We start from the raw sequence: 19,772 nt of genomic DNA on the forward strand, positions 1-19,772 counted from the left end.
CCCCTGTTCCAACAGATCACATGCTTTGGAGCCTTCATTGCAAAGGGATTTCTCAAGGAAGAGAAATCTCACAAGATTTAATGTGGAGATCTTGCAAAGAGCCTTATTTTATAGGATTTCTCACAGAAGATGTTCACACCTTGAAAGTTCCTAAAACTGACAGACTTTGGGAGAGTTTAGCTTTGGATCCAAAGTATGCAGCTTTGTATCTCTGATGGGTACACATGACAAATTTGCACATAAGAACACAACACAGTCATACTGCATCAGACCAATGATCCATCTAGCCCAACATCCTGTTCTCCAACAGTGGCTGGCACTGGATGCCCCAGAGGGAAAGAACAAAATAGGGCAACCCTCAAGTGATCCATCCCCTGTCATCCAGTCCCAGCTTCTGGCAGTTAGAGGCTTAGGGACACCCAAAGCATGGGGTTGTATCTCTGACCATCTTGGCTAATAGCCATTGATGGACCTATCCTCCATGAACTTCTCTACTTCCTTTTTGAACCCAGTTATAATTCTGGCCTTCACAACATCCCCAGGCAACAAGTTCCACAGGTTGACTGTGTATTGTGTGAAGTACTTCCTTATTTGTTTTAAACCTGCAGCCTATTAATTTCATTGGGTAACCCATGGTACTTTGTGAAGGGGTAAATAACACTTCTCTATTCACTTTCTCCACACGATTCATGATTTGATAGACTTGCATTATGCCCCCCCTTAGGCATCTCTTTTCTAAACTGAACAGTCCCAGTCTTTTTAATCTCTCCTTGTATGGCAGCCGTTCCATCCCCTAATAATTTTTGTTGCCCTTCTCTGTACCTTTTCCAATTCTAATATATCTTTTTTGAGATGGGGCGACCAGAATTGCACACAACATTCCAGGTGTCAGCATACCATGGATTTATATAGTGGCATTATGATATTTTCTGTCTTATTATCTATCCCTTTACTAATGGTTCCTATCATTCTGTTAGCTTTTTTGACTGCTGATGCACACTGAGCAGATGTTTTCAGAGACCTGTCCATAATGACTCCAAGATCGATTTTTTGAGTGGTAACAGCTAATTTAGACCCCATTATTTTGTATGTTTAGTTGGGATTATATTTTCCAATGTGCATTACTTTGCATTTATCAACATCAAATTTCATCTGCCATTTTGTTGCCCAGTCACCCAGTTTAGTGATTGGGTGACTCTGTAACTCTTCACAGACTGCTTTGAACAAAACTCTCTTGAGTAATTTTGTATCTGCAAACTTTGCCACCTCACTGTTTTCCCCTTTTTCCAGATCATTTATGAATATGTTGAAATAGGACTGGTCGCAGTACAGACCCCTGGGAGACACCACTATTTACATCTCTCCATTCTGAAAACTGACCACTTATTCCTATCCTTTGTTTCCTATCTTTTAACCAGTTACCGATCCATGAGGGGAACTTCCCTCTTATCCCATGACAGTTCACTTTGCTAAAGAGCCTTTGGTGAGGGAGCTTGTCAAAGGGTTTCTGAAAGTCCAAGTACACTAAATCCACTGGATCACCCTTGTCCACATGCTTGTTTACATCCTCAAAGAATTGTAGTAGATTGGTGATTTCCTTTTACAAAAGCCATGTTGACTCTTCCCAAAATACCAGCTATGTGTCTGATCATCGTGTTCTTTGCTATAGATTCAACCAATTTGCCTGGTACTGAAGTTAGCAGTACTGGCCTGTAATTGCCAGGATCAACTTTGGAGCCTTTTAAAAAAATCAGCATCATGTCAGCTATCCTCCAATCATCTAGTACAGAGACTGATTGAAGCAATAGTTTACACACCACAGTTAGTTCTGCAATTGAATATTTTAGTTCCTTCCGAACTCTTGGGTACAGTTCAGATCTAGATCTACAATCAAATGGTGCAGAATGAATTTATCTCTAGACTTCAACTTGCTGTCATACTTTTTCCTTCAAGCTGGTGTTTGAGCAGGCCTGAAAGCTAGATCTTAGCAACAGGAAGTTTTTCATTGACTACGTGCAGTTCTTTGTGGGTAAAATGCACGTCTTGGCAAAACCATTGGAGGGAATTTCACCCAGTGTGAACTGAATATTTGCGTGCCTATGATTTAAAATATAATTTAATTGTATACATCATCTTGCATACAGGAACCACCAAATGCTTTGTAGAAAGTCAGTCATAAAGGGGTGTTTTAAGGTGAGTTATACAGCCCTAATTCATTTCTCTAAAGTGCTTTAGATAACGCAGCATGAAAGAATAAAGATTAACTGAGTTCAGCACAATGAGTTAGACCAGCAGCACCCGCGTTCTGCTTTAACATATCTCTGCACTCCCGGGACTTCCGTTCCAGTAAAGGCTGGCTCAGCCCCACGCATAATTTAGAACAGTCTCAGGGTTACTCTAAATTCTACTGACTTGCAACATCCTCCTAGAGGGTCATTCCACCAGCTAGCAATTGCTCCATCATGCCCCGTATGCTATCAGGATTGGGAGTGGGTGGCACAAAGCCAGCTATGCCATCTTTTAGCAAACTGAGGATTTCCCCATTCCAGGGGATTCTGGGTCCCATGCCAGCCCTAAAGGGCTAAAGCAGGGGCCAGAATCTGATCCAATGTCCAAAAGCCATGTCTATCTGTGTTCCACCATGACTGCCCACTAAATCAACAAATTATCTCTGATGTCATAATCCCACCAGCCACCGAGGAGCTGCACTGTTCACAGAGCAGCAGAAAAGGGGAGAGAGGAGCAGCAACAGACTAGGAGGAAGAGAGAAGAGAGGGAGATGGGGCACTTCATCCTGCACTAACCTGCGGAAGTTAAAGCACCTCATTAAAGCATCACAGAGTCAGATTTACCTTGTTGCCCTGATGCAGACATTGTGGCTAGCAGCCTCACACACTCGCACTGCATCGTCCAGGCTGAGGCCCTCTGTCCATAGCCCGCAGATGTAGACAATCTGATCCTGTGGCTGCAGACTGCCTTCTATACTGGCAGGAGAGCCTGGCACGATCTCAAGCACATAGATACCCTGCAATTTGCTCCCGGCTCCTCCTGTTAACTTCAAGCCTGGAAGGATACAGATAACTCTATCATGTCACAGTGGTTTCTGAACGTTCCTTAGCGTGAGACTAGGACAGTGGAACAGTCTCCCACAGGAGACTCAGCTCCACTGACATTAGGCTGGACAAAGCACTGGATAATAACCTGCACCAGCTGGACTAGATGTTAGAGTATGGGCTGGGACAGTGAAGCACAGGGACATGTTACTGAGAGAAAGGTAAGAACAAAACAATGAAGGGCCTACCTGCACCCAACTACTGGAGTTGTTATTGGATAGTCAGTGAAATCAGACTAGCCCAGGTATTTATACAGCTCTCATTATATCAGCACCATTCTTGAATTGATTTAACCTCCACACTTTTGTGAAGCAGGACTATTATCCCCACTGCACAGACGAGGAAATTGAGGCACAGAGAGATGAAGTGACTCACCCACAGTCACACAGGAAATCTGTGGCAGAGCAGAGAATTAAACCAAAGACCCAGCCTAGCACCCTAACCGCCAGACCACCCTTCTTCTCAAACACACACTTGTGTTTTTTTGGTCTAATGTTGCTTCATGTATCTCAGCTGATGGTAGACGCCAACATCTAGGCATCTGGCCTAAGTCCCTGACATCCCAAAATCTGATATTACAGAGATGCCCCAGAAAATATATCTAAAGCCAGATCTTACTGCCACAATGGATGTTTTGCCCTGACTTCAGGAACAGCAGCGTTCAGCTCCCTGCGTGATCAACAAAGATCTACAGACCTGGGCCAGCTTGAAGAATGGCATTGGGAAACTGGCAAGCTAACCCACCACTGCACAAATCTAGGACTGTGCCAGTTCTCATGCAGCTTACCACTAGCATCGTCCTGGCCTAAGGAAGGGACAAATTTCAGTCTCCACACCACATACCCAGTTGTCCATTGTCGCCTTTTGTGAGGGTGATTTCAGGAATCTCATCTGGTCTAACAGAGGCATAGGGGTCCTCGTTAACCCGGCCAACTACCAGGCTCAGATCGGGAGGAGAGCTGTGCAGCAACGCCAGGGTTTCATCAAAGGAGAATGCTGTGACATCAACTCCGTTCACCTAAGAAACAGAGAGAAGCTACAACCATGTCCCAGGTCTTTTATTAACTGACCACACGTTTCTTCCTTTTACAAAGCTCGGTATATGGGCTTCAGGCAGTTTCCACTCTGGTCTGATTGACTTGTTATAGCATTCACTGTTATAAAATTCTCTTTTCAAATAGACTTTCCATGTATTTTGCCCTGGTGTGTTTCTTCATGATGTACAAAGAAGGCGTGAAAGACATTTTTAATGTCTTCCTCTCTTTTTATATATATTAGAAATATCAGCTCTTGTCTATCTTATTTTTGTTGGAGGCCTTTATGGAAGATGGGAGAACTAGCAGGATGACATCAAGAAACTAGGTATGGAAACCCCAGAAATTCAGAGGGGAGGGAGAATCTAATCAGACTGTCTAAAACTCTTTGGGGTTATTTTTTTTCTTTGTTTTTTGTTAACGTATTTAACTCAAACATCTGACATACACTTGCAGGGAAAGCTGCCTTTATTAAAGATTCAAACATTCCCAATACCCATCAGTTTGAGGACCGAAAAACCTCCTGCTCCACTTCTCTACTCATTGAAGGAGTTCTCTAGCAACAACAAGGAAGACGAGGCTTAACCCAACAAGCTGAGGAAAAACCTTTGAAAAACTAGGCTTTGTTTATACATCAAAGGAAGCAAACTATTCTGTTAATGCAGCTTGTTACATTTAATATAGTGAATGAATTAACATTTCTGGTGTCTTACTCCTGCTACAAAGCAAGAGGACACTGGTCTACTAAAGTCTGTTCCTCCTTTTTAATTCAAAGGATTTCTGTACCATAATGAGTCTGTCCCCTCTCTTCAGCCTTCCATCAGACAGGGCAGGCTCAGACAGGATTTCCTCCACATACAGGCAGTTGTCCAGTTTGTTAGGAACCACTGTGAATCCATAACAATTGTTCTCCGACCTTGTCACAGTGACAAGCACCTCCGTTTCCTGTCAAATGCAGCACACAACGTGTTTTAACACCTTCCTTTCTATTGCCTTCTTCCTTCATGTTTTAGATACAAATTAGGGGACAGATCTTCAGCTGGGATAAATCAGCATCAGTTGTAGCTATGCCAATTCACAGCATGTGGGAACCTGGCTGCAGGTCTTTAATGCACCAAGGAATACACCGATTCAGTGTTTGGGACCTGGCCAGATCAGACCCTGTATTTTTGGGCTGTAATAAAAATAAGGGTCACAGTCTAGGATGGGGCTATTACAATAGTTATCACTTACCCTGATATATTCTTCTTCCTTCTCCTCTCCCTCTAGTTCCTCCATGTCCTCCCACTCATTGTCACTATTGCCCAGTTCTCTAGCAGGCAAGGGGGCCGAGAAAGGGCCACGTGGCTGCGGGGTGGCGATAGTGGTGGAGGCCATGTCCGAGCTCCCGCCACATGAGAGCGAGGTCAGAGACGTGGAGCTCAGTGTGAGATATTCCTCATCGATAGGAGTGGGGGAGAGACTGTCAGGGACGCAATAGGTGCTGGCGAGGTTATCATCACTCCTCTCAAAGGCAGGGCTGGGAAAGAAAGAAAAACCCGTTTGATTGCAGGGCAGGAGGGACTTGCCTCCCAGAAACTTCACCAGAAGGACACTGAAACCTCTGCTGTAGGTAAATCATCTCCCTTTTGTCTTATCTAAACACTTATGATACTAAACTGCTCTCCATGGCCTCTGGGAAGTATACGGCTACGCAATACAAGCAATCAGTCATGAGAACAAGTACTGCATTTTGTACACTTACCCAAATCATTTCAGGGTTCAAAATCTGTCTGTAAAACACAGACACATTTTTCACAAAGCATTTACCCCCAAATTTTCCTCATTTTGTGACTAGTTCTAGGGTTTTTTTTATTAAATTGGGAAGAAAGAGTCAATAATAAAACTTAGCTCTTATCTAGCACTTTTCCTCCCTCGATATGCAAGTGCTTCACCAAGGAGAGCAGTTTCATTATCCCTATTTTAAATATGGGAAAACTGAGGCACAGGGAAGTGACATGACTTGCCCAAGGTCACCCAGCAGGCCACTGGCAGAACTGGGAACAGCACCTAGCTCCCCTGAGTTGCAGTCCAGTACTCTGTCCCTGAGGCCACATTTTCAGTTACCCTGCTAGCGTTATAAATTCATTCATCTGCCATTAAGAGAAAAAGAATGAGCAAGTAACTTGTCCAACACATAGTAAGAATTTGTATTGCAATGTCTTGTCAGTTTTCATCTCCACCTTCTCCTTATTTGAAAGGCAATGCCTAACACATACAATTCCGAGCATGGCAACCGTGGTTCATGGGACCAACAAGTACATTATGATGAGGCAGTCATCTCTCTATAGTTAAGGTGGTAAATAACTTTCCACTACAAGCCCGCTTTTGACCCCATTGTGCTTTTTTGATGTAAAAAAATACGCAAACAACATTTAAAACAATCTCAAAATGGTCTTTGATATGTGTCATTTACAAAGAACCCTGTTTCACAGAGGATAGACATTTTATTAATAATAGTATCTTTTTACATTCTCCCCATCTCTTTGATTACAGATTGCACTGTTGCCTGGCATTCAAAAGCAAGTGAATAAATGCAATTAAAAGGAGTGTAAGTTACTCTATCCTTTCCTATTTTAAGCCCGAGGGCCTAAGAGCTAAGTTTTGTTCCAGCTGCCATCTGTGGTTGGCCAGAAAACTGAAAAACACAGAGAACCCTTCTTAGCTCATGTGATCAGTCCCACTGAGCCATCAGATGGTACCGACAGCTGTTATGTGGAATGCCCCTGTGGAATGAAGACCCATTCCTGTTGGCTCCGGTGGGTTTCCTGGTAAGAGTAAGAGTGGCTGATGTGAACGAGGAAGAGTTTGGAGGAGCGGGGTGTGTATGCAGCTCAATGAAGAGAGCGATAGTGCTTTATTAGCTCGTTGCTATAGAGAGTTGAAAGGGAGAGGAGCCGGCCATCTCAGATAACACCGCCACGCGGGGGGAATGAAACGTGTCACTGCAGGTGCTTCGATAGGGTGACAGATATTTATGATGTGCTGGAAGAGCACCTCGATAATTTAATGAAATATTTAAGAAGGGCAGCACACAGGCCTGGGGAGAAGGAGGAGGTCACAAGTTTAACAGAGATCTCAACCATTAAGCATATGGCAGAGGCTGTGTTACATGATAGTGAAGCACTAGGTCTGGAACATACTTGGCAGACCTACAAATGCTCATGGCAATCAGCCAAGTAATGGCTCATACCACTGCAAGCAAGGGCTGCTTCTAGCCCATCTCTCCGGGCAGGGAAAACACTGAGATCCTGACCCTGGTCTCTCTTACAACAGCATAAATCAGGAATTCTACCTAAATCTATGGACTGGATTCTGCATAGCCTGTGTATAATGAGCACTACAGCTGCAGTTTCCTTGGTAATTCTAGGCATGTCTACACTGGAGCTGGAAAGTATAATTCCCAGCTCAAGGATACATACCCACTTTAGCTCCCAGTGAGCTAGCATGCTAAAAATAGAGGGTAGCAGCGTGAGGGGCCAGCTGCCCATAATATGTATCTAGGGTTTCAGATGGAAGTGTACTTGGGGCAACTCATGCCACTGTGGCTCCACTTCTGTTTCTAGCATGGCAGCTTGATCAGAGCTAGCACAGGTACGTCTCCTCAAGTTGGAATTTACACCCAGTTTGAAGTGTAGATGTAATACCCACAAACCCTGCTCATTGGCGGGCAGAATCGAACCTGGGGTATCTGAAGCTTAATGCATGAGCCTCTACTACATAAGCTAAAAGCCACGTGGCTTTTTTAAACAAAAGACTATCTGAAGTTGAAATGAAATGAAAATCGCCTTTTTGAATGGACATTTTGACATAAAGTGTCAATTGTGTTTAGGTTTATTTAAACCCAGAAGCTGAAACAAACTGACTTTTTAAGTTGATACCAAACTCAAATTTCTATTAGACATTTTTCACAGGAAAAAATAAAAAATCATCATTTGAATTGCCATTTTCCTACAAAATCTTCCATTTTTGATCAAACTATTTTCCGCCAGGAAAACTTCCAACACAATAAATGCCGATTGGCTTGAGTTTTCACACTAAAAATGCTCGAGTGCATAAATGCACAAGAGCTTTTTGAGGAATGGGTGAGCTAAAGATAGTGTGGTGTTGTAGCCACCCTCTGAATTGACCCTGGGCAAGGGTACTGGAATCCCTGAATTTCTGGTGTGGTCGCTGCTGTTAAGGGATTCTGGACAGCCACACCAGGATCTCAACTGGCTGTATGTGAGAATAGGCACAAGCACCTCCTAAAGCAGAGGTGGGCAAACTACAGCCCGCGGGCCATATCCGGCCCACGGGAACCTCCTGCCCAGCTCCTGAGCTCCTGGCCTGGGAGGCTAGCCCCCAGCCTCTCTCTCACTTTTTCCCCTCCCCCATAGCCTCAACCCACTGCGCTGCTGGCGCAATGCTCGGGGTGGCAGGGCTCTTGCTGTGCGGTGGTGTGGCTGACTCCGGCCCGGCGGCACGGCTGCCTGTCCTGGTGCTCTGGGTGGTGTGGCTGTAGCACCGCCAGCCACCGGTGCTCCAGGCAGCGCGGTATGGGGGCAGGGAGCGGGCAGGAGGGTTGGATAGAGGGCAGGGGAGTTCGGGGTGGCGGTCAGGGGTGGGGGTGTGGATAGGGGTCAGGGCAGTCAGAGGGTGGGGAACAGGGGGGTTAAATGGGAGCAGGGGTTCCGAGGGGCAGTCAGGAAGGAGAGGGGGGTTGGATGGGGCAGTGAGAGGCAGTCAAGGACGGGGGGTCCAGAGGCGGTCAGGGGACAGGGAGCGGGGGGGTGGATGGGGTAGGAGTCCCTGGGGGGCCGTTAGGGGACAGGGAACAGGGGGTTGGATGGGGCAGGAGTCCCGGAGGGGCCGACAGTGGGCTAGAAGCAGGGGGCGGGGGCCAGGCCACGCCTGGCTGTTTGGGGTGGCACAGTCTCCCCTAACCGGCCCTCCATACAATTTCAGAAACCTGATGTGGACCTCAGGCCAAAAGTTTGCCCACCTCTGTCCTAAAGCAAATATCTCATAAATCTGCAGAAGATGACCCTCTGGAAGAGCTCTAACTCCTACGCTACAGTCCCAGAGCTCCCCTGCCATCCGCAGCAGAGCACTCATTTCACGGTGTCTCCTCTCCCATTTCTTTTGAGATGGGGAAGAGGGCTGGAGAATTTCACATTGCAGAATGGTACCTGAATGAACTTGGTATTCTTTCCTCTGTTCTTTTAACAGCCTTTCCTTTCTTTAAAAATTATGAACACTTTATGCTTTTAATATTGGTAAGCTTCGGCTGGGAAAAGACCATGGGCCTGATTCTCATTTACTCTGCAGCCCTTTTATACCACTCTGGTAGTACACAGGGACCTTAAACTAGATCTCAATTACTTTAATTCTCAGTTAGGTCAATAGGGGTCCTTCCATTGAGTTTAATGGAAGCTGCATGAGGTCCTGGCTAGACAATGCAGTTTATTTCCATAATGCATTATTCATTCAACTCTCTCACAATACAGCTTATTGCACAGTTCCAGGAAGGAGGCCGGAGAAGGTGGAGACAGCAGGCTGGGACAGGCATGAACAGCTGGTAAGGGGAAATGTTGGTTAATTAACACAGCAGTTAAAAGCACAGAACCTTGTGTTTAACCCCCAGCACTTCACTTGGATGCAAAATTCTAAGGGCCAGTGGAAGCAGCACAGGGGGGAGCTCCGCCCTTCTTACCTTTCAGCCCTTCTGCTCTCACATGGCGAGTAGCAGTTCCGCATCACCTCTTCCTCCAGAGAGAGGAACGTCTCAGAGGCAATGGCTTCCTGATGCCATTTCCAGAGGTGCTTGTAGGAGTGCTCACTGTGGGCTCCAGGCCTGTCACATGGCTTCTCTTGGGAAGGTTCCATGCCCTGCTCCTCAGGAGGGTCACCGCAAGAGGCCACTGCTTCAGAATCCATATGGTCTTCCAGTTCTGGAGAAGTACTATCCCTCTCGCTAGCAACATGAGCACCACGGCTGAGCTCTGGGGTAGCTGGTGTCACGGTCCCAAACTCCTTAACCGGAGAAGGCACTGGGGTCTATCAAAACGACAGAGAGAGGGATTAAACTAGCTTCGCCTCCCTTGCCCATCACTCCTTGACAATCTTCCTCTATTACAGGCCAAGAGGAACACAGCAGAGCCAATATCAACCGGCACTCCATGCAGGACACCACAGTGCTGGTGGCATGGTGGAAGCATAGCTCTGAGACACTATAAAACACTGAATCTCCAGGGAAGGAGAGATATGGAAAATATTTTCCCCAGTGAAAGTATTGTTAGTGGGAGGTACCCGATTCCCCACTCTGGAGACTAGCCTGCAAGTTCTTGTCATCAAATAGATGCAGTATGAGCAGCAGCAGGATACATTTTCAGGCCCCACTCTCCTCCCCCTTTCACTGCCCTCTGGTGTGTGGACAATCTCCAGTTAGCAGTAAACGGCTTCCCGCCAATTTGACGCCTGTGCAAGAAAAAAGAGCAGACAGGCCCCTGAAGGACAGTGGTGTCGGGGTCTGTTTATCCCATGGGGACTATTCTAACAGGGATCTCCATCCACCCAGGCCCTGCGGCAGTGAAGACTGGCATGATGGTGGACCACAAGGTGGTCAGCCTGGCCTGAATCAAGTCTAACCCAAAAGCCTGTGCACCAATGGAGTGCTTGTGTGTAGACATGAGATGTGGTACAGCGCAGGAGGAGTTTGGCTGGTGCACCAAATTTCTCTAGTGTAGACAAGACCACAGGAGGGAAATTAGGTTCAGGTTCCTCAGCCCATTCACACTTTGGCCTTTCTGCTGTCCCTGTTAATCAGTACCAGTCATGACAGTGGTTTCTGAGAGGTGGACATCTGCACACAGAAAATTGGACCGAGATCACTGGTGGCATTTCGTGAAGTTCACTAACTAGCAGCCTAGAGGTCAAAGGTTCAATATCTCATGTCCAGTCTCAATAACGGTCCAGTCTACTCAAAGCTCCGGATTAGCACCCAGAAAACTGCTGCTTAGAACATTTGCAATGTTTGGGCTCGGCTAGAATGCCACAGTTCTGCCCCAGAGCCCTCCAGAACTCTGCCATCACCCTTTGGCATCCCGCTGGCTCAGTGCTGCAGTGCCACAAGAAGATTAGACTAGAAACACCAGCGGAGCAGATCTGCTCCCCTCTTATTACTATGGCTACTGAGAAAGTCACTGCTCAGTTGTGGGAGCAGGGTTTGTTGTTGGGAGAGCGTACCAGGGCAGGCTGAGTCAGCACCCTGCCACTCCAATCCCCACTTGTTTATATTAACTGAGCTTTGAAGGTGAGCAGTTGAAAAAGCAGGCCAGTTATCTGAGTGGAGAGACAGCTGAGGGGCTCACTGGATGGAAGTATCCCCAGCACCTAGCACTATATAAGCACACAGGAAGGAAGTGCTGCACAGAGAGTGGAGGGCCTGGAGGAAGGCAGAAGTAGGTAGGATGGGCTTCTGCTACATCCCTTCCCCAGAAGCAAGCAGGGAAACTGGCTATTGATTGTAAATATAATATATTCTAAAGCACAGCAGTGGTTAAGAAAACCTGGTGGTTTTGGTCAGTGGCTGAGGCTGGAAAGTTCTCTCAGGGGACCACCCCAGGACAGAAAGGAAGGGAAAAGAACAGAGCTGCCTGATGGAGGGGGGAATAATCCATGTCCTTCTTGTTTGAGACTCACTAGCAAGTGCTGCAGTGAGCGTTTCCAGGCCTACGGATGCAAGTGCAGTACTAAGAAGGCTTGTCTTACCAGTGCACTCTGGTCTATTTCTGGAAGAAGACCTTTCGGAGGTCTGCAGAGAAGAAGCGTGACTTGTCGAGGAGCTCCTCTCAGCAAGTGCAGGACATCCTATGCAGAGGGGAAATATTGTTAGCCTGGTAAGGTAATACACAGCCCCCAAGCTGCAGCCCAATCCTTCTCTGCTCACGATTAAAGGAGCAAGGTTAATTGTGCCGCTAGTCAGCAGCACTTCAATGCCCACAATCTGCTCTAGGACATGCATCTGGAGGCAGAATTAGCCCTTTTACACTAGCTCAAGATTTGGCCTTCCAATGGCCACCTGGATTCAATGGCTCTTTGCTTTCAGTTGCAGTGATGGGTGTAAGTTACATCCAAGGGGTATATACCATGTAACCTATAACTCAGTTGAAAATACAACCCCCTTGGGCACAAACACCGCCCCCACCCACAAGGTTTCTCCTGATTTGGTACCTTCTGTAGGAACTGCAGGCCTTGTTGGAGCCCTCGGCATAACTAACAGTGTAAACCAAAGGCTATGAACCAGAGTAGGCCTGGCCTTGGCAAAATAACAACACACCAGGTATTGGCTAACCGAGTAAGCACATTCCTGACCACAGAGGATGGTGCAAGGACACCAAGAGTTCTCAAGTAACTATGGAAACAAGTTCCCAAGGGATGGTACAGGAACACACTGGCCCCTCGTAAGATAAGGATGGGATGACAGGGTCATGGTTGAGGATGTTTTGTTCAAACTAGCAGGTACAAGCAGAAGGGTGGTAACTAACCACATTGGGAATGTAATGCATAACTTGTTTGTATCAGCGTATAAAAGGAGAAGTCATAGGAGGGGCACCTTTGCACTCACCAGGGGACAGCGTCCTGGTGCTCTGACGAGCGGGTGCCATTGTATCTGTAACCCCGGAGCCAGTGGGCGAGCACTGTGCTTCATCGGCAATAAACCTGGCCGGGTGCCTTGGCCACCGAACCGAGCCTGTGGCGTTTCTTTATGAACAACATCGAGGTTCTGCTGAATTGGCCAGCTGCACTCTCTGCTCGTACAGCTGACATCAGAGTTCCAACAACAGCAGCACTGAGAAGCTGCAGCAATTCTTCACCGTGCTAACAACAGGAACAACGACCTAAAAGGCCAAACCCTGATTTCTGTGCTCAGACTGAATAAAGGGGCTGTGCACAGGGACATTACACAGGGAGCTAGAGGGGAGGGAACACTTTTCCTCAAGCCGGGGGCAAGACATGACATCCATCTGCAGCCCTCCACAGTCGGCTACCACAGCTGCTGCATGTGGGTTTTGGACCTATGTATTCTCAGGCCCGTGGGCCATGAGACCATTTTTTTCCTCTGCAGACCTGCTGTGGAGGCCTCTGCAGAGTGGTGCTGATTGGTACATGGAGATAGGGGGAAATCCCACTGCCTGGGCTCTCTGTACTCTGCCTCTCCACGCACAGAGGAACTGTGCTGAATCTGCTGGGTTTGCCTCTGCCTGTGCCCTTCCCATGCCTGGGACGATCTGTCCCTAGCAGCGTATGGAGAGGATATCTAGCCAGATATGGGGAGGCCACTGACCAGAGGGGATGTGAATTCAGCACGCGGACAGAACACCGGAACCAGCGCAGAACATCTTAGCCCCAGCCTTGCCCACTGCACAGCGGGCACTGCCAGAAACCCTTCTCCACAAACATAGCGTGAAGACCCAGGAGCACTTTTCCTGCCCATTGAAGGCTTGCTCTAATGCTACAATACAGGTTACATCATCATACAAGAAGGATTGGCAAACCCCCCAGACGCTAGGATGATCTTTGAAGCTCAGCTGAGCAGGCTTCCCCTGGGGGATTTCTAGTACGGCCTGCTTCTAACCAAACTGAGGATGTTGCGGGAACAGCCTCTCCCTCAAGCCATTCCCACTTCCTGCCCTGGCTAAAAACTGGAAATGCAGAAAGGAGAAAAACGCTACTTTCCCCCTTCAAACTTATTCTCTAGTTATGTAGGGGAATATTTGCACTGGCAAGAGGGGCCTGTCTGAGCACTGTGAGGGCCTCGGACAGACCGCCAGGAATGCAGCCTCACATACTCATGATGTCAGCAGCAGCAGGCAGGATGTGCACTTTGGGGGCAGCAATAAGGGGAACTACAGAGCATACTGCCAGAAAGTCCCCCTTCCATACACAAGGCAGAATGCCTCAAGATCCCTCAGGCTGTCAGCACTTTGCTGCCCCTCCCAGAATGCTTCACTCTCAGAGGGATGAGGACTGGAAGAGCCATGGAAGAGGCTTTAAAGTGTGATTCTACCATGGAATATGGCAGCTGGGGTTCCATATTCCATGTTTCTCACTGATTTCCGGGTCAGAGCATCCCCGTTTGCTAGTCAAACTATGTTTTTTCCTACAGCCAGCTGTGCAAACTCAGCCTGGGATCTGAGAGTCAAGGTGGGCTCTCTCCGTCTTGGCCATCAGTAGTGGCAGGGAAGATTGGGTATGCCAGATTACATTCACTACCTTCAGTTTATGCCCTCAGTGACGCCAGTGTTAGCCCACTTGGGCTACACAGTTATTTCTGAGGACATAATCTGAAGAAATTGGGGCTTCCTCAAGTGTCACTGGAAGACTAATTTGGCCTGCAAACCCTTTCTTATGGCGATGATGCAAAAGTGGAGGGGACCCAGTTGGACTCTCAAATCCCAGGTAGCGTTTGCACAGCTGGCTGTTCAAACCATACTTTTAAATGTCACCTTACCCAATCTGAACTTGAAACCAATGCAACATGGTGAATACGGAACTCTATGGTGTCATTTATACAAGGTCATTTTTTAACATAGCATACGAGTAAAACAATAATATACAGTTATATAGCCCGCTCCATCAGAGAAGCTCGAAGTATGTAAATATTATTATCTTCATTTTACAAATGGGGAAACCACTGCATGGAAAATTTAAGTGACTTGCTAATGGTCACATAAAGCATCAATGGCAGAACTGCGTTTCGAATGCAAATCTTCTAACTCCCTGTCCCTTGCTCTAACTATTTAACCACACCGCTATGCTTTCAATAAGAGAGTTACATAACATTACTCATCAACCCTGTTCAGCAATAGGCATCCTCATTAACCATGGTTTTATTCATGTAGGTCTATCAGGTGATTTCACAAGGAAAGAAAATATTATATTTTGAAAAATAAACAATAAAGATAGAACTGAGATCCAAATCTAAACCTATTGGGGTAAATCTGGAGTAATGCCCATTCAAGACAAAGGAGTTACTCCAACTTTATACCATTACAACCTGAGACCAGAATCTGCCACTTGGTATTTAGCATGACATTATAAAACACACGTGAACCCAAGGGGAAAGCGTGTCAACTCATATCTAAAAGCAACACAGACTGCAGTAAGTAACTGGTGTGTGTTTGCCAACAGATTTTGTATGTTAATAGTGGAGAGCAAGGAAATTAAATAGTGAAGGAAATTCTGCATAACGATTTTATCCAAACTCAGTATTGTATTGAACCCTTTGGGCAAGCATAAAATAGTGGGGTGAAACTTCATTTACACTTAATTAATATGTTACACAGAGGGAGGCCCATTCAGAGCCCTGCTTGGTACCTGATACGAGAGTCCTTGAATAGGTTTCTCATTAACAGCTAAAATGACGTCTCCGACTTCAATCTCTCCATTCTCTTCAGCTGGCTGCCCTGGAAACAGTTTTTTGATCCTCACAATCTCTCCTCCGAGGTGTTCACAAGCCTCTCTTTCCATCTGCAGAAAACTGAAGCCGAGGCCTCCGGAGTTCTTCGTCAGCTTGACTTCAAACATGTTATCTGTTCAAACAAGGGACAGGAACCTGAGAGTGCTCCACGGCACACACATCCCATAAAAAGAAAAGGAGTGCTTGTGGCACCTTAGAGGCTAACCAATTTATTTGAACATAAGCTTTCGTGAGCTATAGCTCACTTCATCGGATGCATACTGTGGAAAGTGTAGAAGATCTTATTATATACACAGAAAGCATGAAAAAATACCTCCTCCCACCCCACTCTCCTGCTGGTAATAGCTTATCTAAAGTGACCACTCTCCTTACAATGTGCATGATAATCAAGGTGGGCCATTTCCAACACAAATCCAGGTTTTCTCACCCCCTGCCCTCCCCCACACACAAACTCACTCTTCTGCTGGTAATAGCTTTTTTTTTTAATAGTTTGTGCGGGGGGCAGGGGGTGAGAAAACCTGGATTTGTGTTGGAAATGGCCCACCTTGATTATCATACACATTGTAAGGAGAGTGGTCACTTTAGATAAGCTATTACCAGCAGGAGAATGAGTTTGTGTGTTTGGGGGGGGGGGGTGAGAAAACCTGGATTTGTGCAGGAAATGGCCCAACTTGATTATCATACACATTGTAAGGAGAGTGATCACTTTAGATAAGCTATTACCAGCAGGAGAGTGGGGTGGGAGGAGGTATTTTTTCATGCTTTCTGTGTATATAATAAGATCTTTTACACTTTCCACAGTATGCATCCGATGAAGTGAGCTGTAGCTCACGAAAGCTTATGCTCAAATAAATTGGTTAGTCTGTAAGGTGCCACAAGTACTCCTTTTCTTTTTGCGAATACAGACTAACACAGCTGTTACTCTGAAACATCCCATAAAGTGCCGTTCAGCTCTGAAAAGTGCCTATATAAATACGACGCCCTCTGCCTCAGCAGATCCGCACCTGGTTTGCAGCAGAGGCAGCCTGCTGTCGGTAATGACCAAAATAATATTTTTATTCCTTTCAACTCTGTGAGCCCTGCAGTGTTGACTCAGTTCAGAGGGTCAGAGCTGCATTCTGTTCCACCATGTGCATCCCCAGGTATAGTAAAGCCAAACCTGTGTATGCCACTGATTGAGAGGAACATTCATAGAATCATAGAATATCAGGGTTGGAAGGGACCCCAGAAGGTCATCTAGTCCAACCCCCTGCTCGAAGCAGGACCAATTCCCAGTTAAATCATCCCAGCCAGGGCTTTGTCAAGCCTGACCTTAAAAACCTCTCAGGAAGGAGATTCTACCACCTCCCTAGGTAACGCATTCCAGTGTTTCACCACCCTCCTAGTGAAAAAGTTTTTCCTAATAGCCAATCTAAACCTCCCCCACTGCAACTTGAGACCATTACTCCTCGTTCTGTCATCTGCTACCATTGAGAACAGTCTAGAGCCATCCTCTTTGGAACCCCCTTTCAGGTAGTTGAAAGCAGCTATCAAATCCCCCCTCATTCTTCTCTTCTGCAGACTAAACAATCCCAGCTCCCTCAGCCTCTCCTCATAAGTCATGTGTTCTAGACCCCTAATAATTTGTGTTGCCCTTCGCTGGACTCTCTCCAATTTATCCACATCCTTCTTGAAGTGTGGGGCCCAAAACTGGACACAGTACTCCAGATGAGGCCTCACCAATGTCGAATAGAGGGGAACGATCACGTCCCTCGATCTGCTCGCTATGCCCCTACTTATACATCCCAAAATGCCATTGGCCTTCTTGGCAACAAGGGCACACTGCTGACTCATATCCAGCTTCTCGTCCACTGTCACCCCTAGGTCCTTTTCCGCAGAACTGCTGCCTAGCCATTCGGCCCCTAGTCTGTAGCGGTGCATTGGGGCAGATGAGGACAGAATCTGCACCTGGTCTGGGCTCCCTGTAAATACTTCGCAGACCCCAGTAGTGATTTATAGTATATTTACTGAGACTAAATCAGATGTCACTTGCACCAGTATCAGTCAGGAGTAAGGGGCGGCGGGGGCACTAGAGTACATCTAGGGCCGTGGAGAGCAGAATCAGACCTGTTGTTTTCTTCCAGGCTAGACAGAGGGACATGTCCTCCTCCCAAGACATATAGGGCTAAATCCTGGCTTTTGCATCAAGAGGGATGCTGGGAAGGAGGTGAAGGAGCCGGAGGGTGGGGACACCCTGCGGACTGAGTGCTTCTGGGGGAACAGAGAGAGGGACCTGCTAGACCAGAGGAGGGTTAACTACGGCCCACGGGCTTCTGCTGGGGCAGCAGATTGGGGCCGCACCACGCGGCTTGGCCCCTCTTCAGTGCTCCAGTCAGGGCGCCAGGTCAGGGCCACACCACGTGGCTCCTTGAAGCCATGGCATGACCCCACTCTGAGGGTCAGTGGCTGCTCCACACCTAGGAGCTGGAGAAGGGACATGTCACTGCTTCCGGGAGCCGCTTGAGGTAAGCACCGCTCGCAGCCTGCACCCCTGAGTCTCTCCCCCACCCCAACCCCCTGCCCCAGCCCTGATCCCCCTCCCACTCTCCAAACCCCTTGATCCCAGAATGGCACACCCTCCTAACACCCCAAACTCCTCATCCCCAGCCCCACCCCAGAACCCACATCCCCAACCAGAGCCCTCACTGCTTCCCACACCCCAACCCCAATTTTTTGAGCATTCATGGCCCGCCATACAATTTCTATTGCCCAATGTGGCCCTCAGGCCAAAAAGTTTGCCCACCCCTTGTTAGACCATCAAAGAAGGGCAGTAACAGCTCTCCTCACCTCTGGTTTCCTGGCAGGGTAAGTGCATCATAGGCCACACCCCCACCCCAGGCACTCCTCCTCTGGCAATGGCCACTCTGTCCTCGTGTTCAAAGCAGCAACTGGCTGCCCCTGGCATGAGGATGCAGTGGAGGAGAAAGGGGCTGTTTGCCCCATCCTGACCGGTGCACCCCTTCACAGGGAACCGTTATTGTTCCTTGATCAATTAACTGTGCACATGTAGTGCTTCAGCCAGGGGATAAAGCAAAAAGTGCCACTCACAATACCTGCTAGGCCTGATTTTGCTCTTGCTTACACCAGGAGTCACTCTACAAACCTCAGTAGGATTACACTGGTGTAAATTAGCTGGTGTATCTAAGTTGTACCCAAAATGCTTCAGAAATAACAAATTTATTTTAAGTCACAGACTAGCATCACCTGTTATGCTTCTATTTATTCAGTATGTAATTTACACTGTATAATCGGCAGGAAATATTCTGGCATATCTTTTTGTGACCAGTGCAAATCTCACATGATCTTCCATTCACTTCTTACAGAAGGGAATGAGTAAGTGGGAGGAAGACACCCCGGGTGCCTTTATCATCACTCACCATCTGTTGCAAAGGAGTAGCCATTGGGACCGGCTGACAAGGGCATTGCCAAGGAAACGATCACAGATTTCTTGTCCGTTCTGTCTTTAGCAGCTGGACACGGCTCTGCAGATTTGTGACATCCCCTTTCTAGAAGCAGCCTGACAACCTAGCAAGATGATGGACAAGTTCCCCTGACACTCTGCATAGTCAGCATCGGCTTTTCATTTCTCTCCAACCAACAGAGCAGAAAATAAATGTTCCTGGGCCCAGATCTGCCACCCAGACTCACATGAAGTAGCCCCTTGCTCTATCATTGAGATCTCCCCTTCTACAAACCTGGCCAGATTTCTTCAGGCATTCCACAGCCTGCTTGTGTGTGATGCCACAGAGGCTGATCCCGTCCACCTCCAGCAGCCGATCACCTGAGGCAGACAACAATCGGGGCAAGTCGCTTTGGCATTTTAATCGAACAGGAATGAGCTACTAGCACTTTGCCAGTTGTGACTGACCTTGGTGAGTTAGGCTTTACAACTGCGTACTGTTACTGCTGTTTGCCGTACTTCCTAGATAGCCCTTGTGTTGAGAGACCCTTCAAATTATGCACTGATGTAACCTAGTTACCAAAAGCAACACTGAAAGATGTTCACGAGCGGAGTCACTGAACATATATTTGAGAACCACTGGTCAGATGTGTGGTTACGTAGAGCTCCCTGATCTGCAAAAA

At 47.2% G+C, this 19,772-nt stretch overlaps 1 protein-coding gene across 1 annotated transcript in view; it reads right to left on the reverse strand.

Moving 5' to 3' along the window:
• Positions 1-19,772, reverse strand: part of FRMPD2 (FERM and PDZ domain containing 2) — a 128,878-nt gene that overhangs the window by 37,740 nt on the left and 71,366 nt on the right. Inside the window, exons 26-34 of the mRNA XM_078853925.1 lie at positions 19,385-19,470; positions 19,067-19,214; positions 15,548-15,762; positions 11,939-12,037; positions 9,882-10,225; positions 5,381-5,666; positions 4,934-5,092; positions 3,957-4,131; positions 2,853-3,063 (exon numbers count right to left, since the gene is read on the reverse strand). Coding sequence (XP_078710051.1) covers positions 2,853-3,063; positions 3,957-4,131; positions 4,934-5,092; positions 5,381-5,666; positions 9,882-10,225; positions 11,939-12,037; positions 15,548-15,762; positions 19,067-19,214; positions 19,385-19,470 — 1,723 coding nt within the window. The remainder of the gene's footprint in view (positions 1-2,852; positions 3,064-3,956; positions 4,132-4,933; positions 5,093-5,380; positions 5,667-9,881; positions 10,226-11,938; positions 12,038-15,547; positions 15,763-19,066; positions 19,215-19,384; positions 19,471-19,772) is intronic.

The sequence above is a fragment of the Lepidochelys kempii genome, chromosome 7 (assembly GCF_965140285.1).
Source record: "Lepidochelys kempii isolate rLepKem1 chromosome 7, rLepKem1.hap1, whole genome shotgun sequence".
Lineage (NCBI taxonomy): Eukaryota > Metazoa > Chordata > Testudines > Cheloniidae > Lepidochelys > Lepidochelys kempii.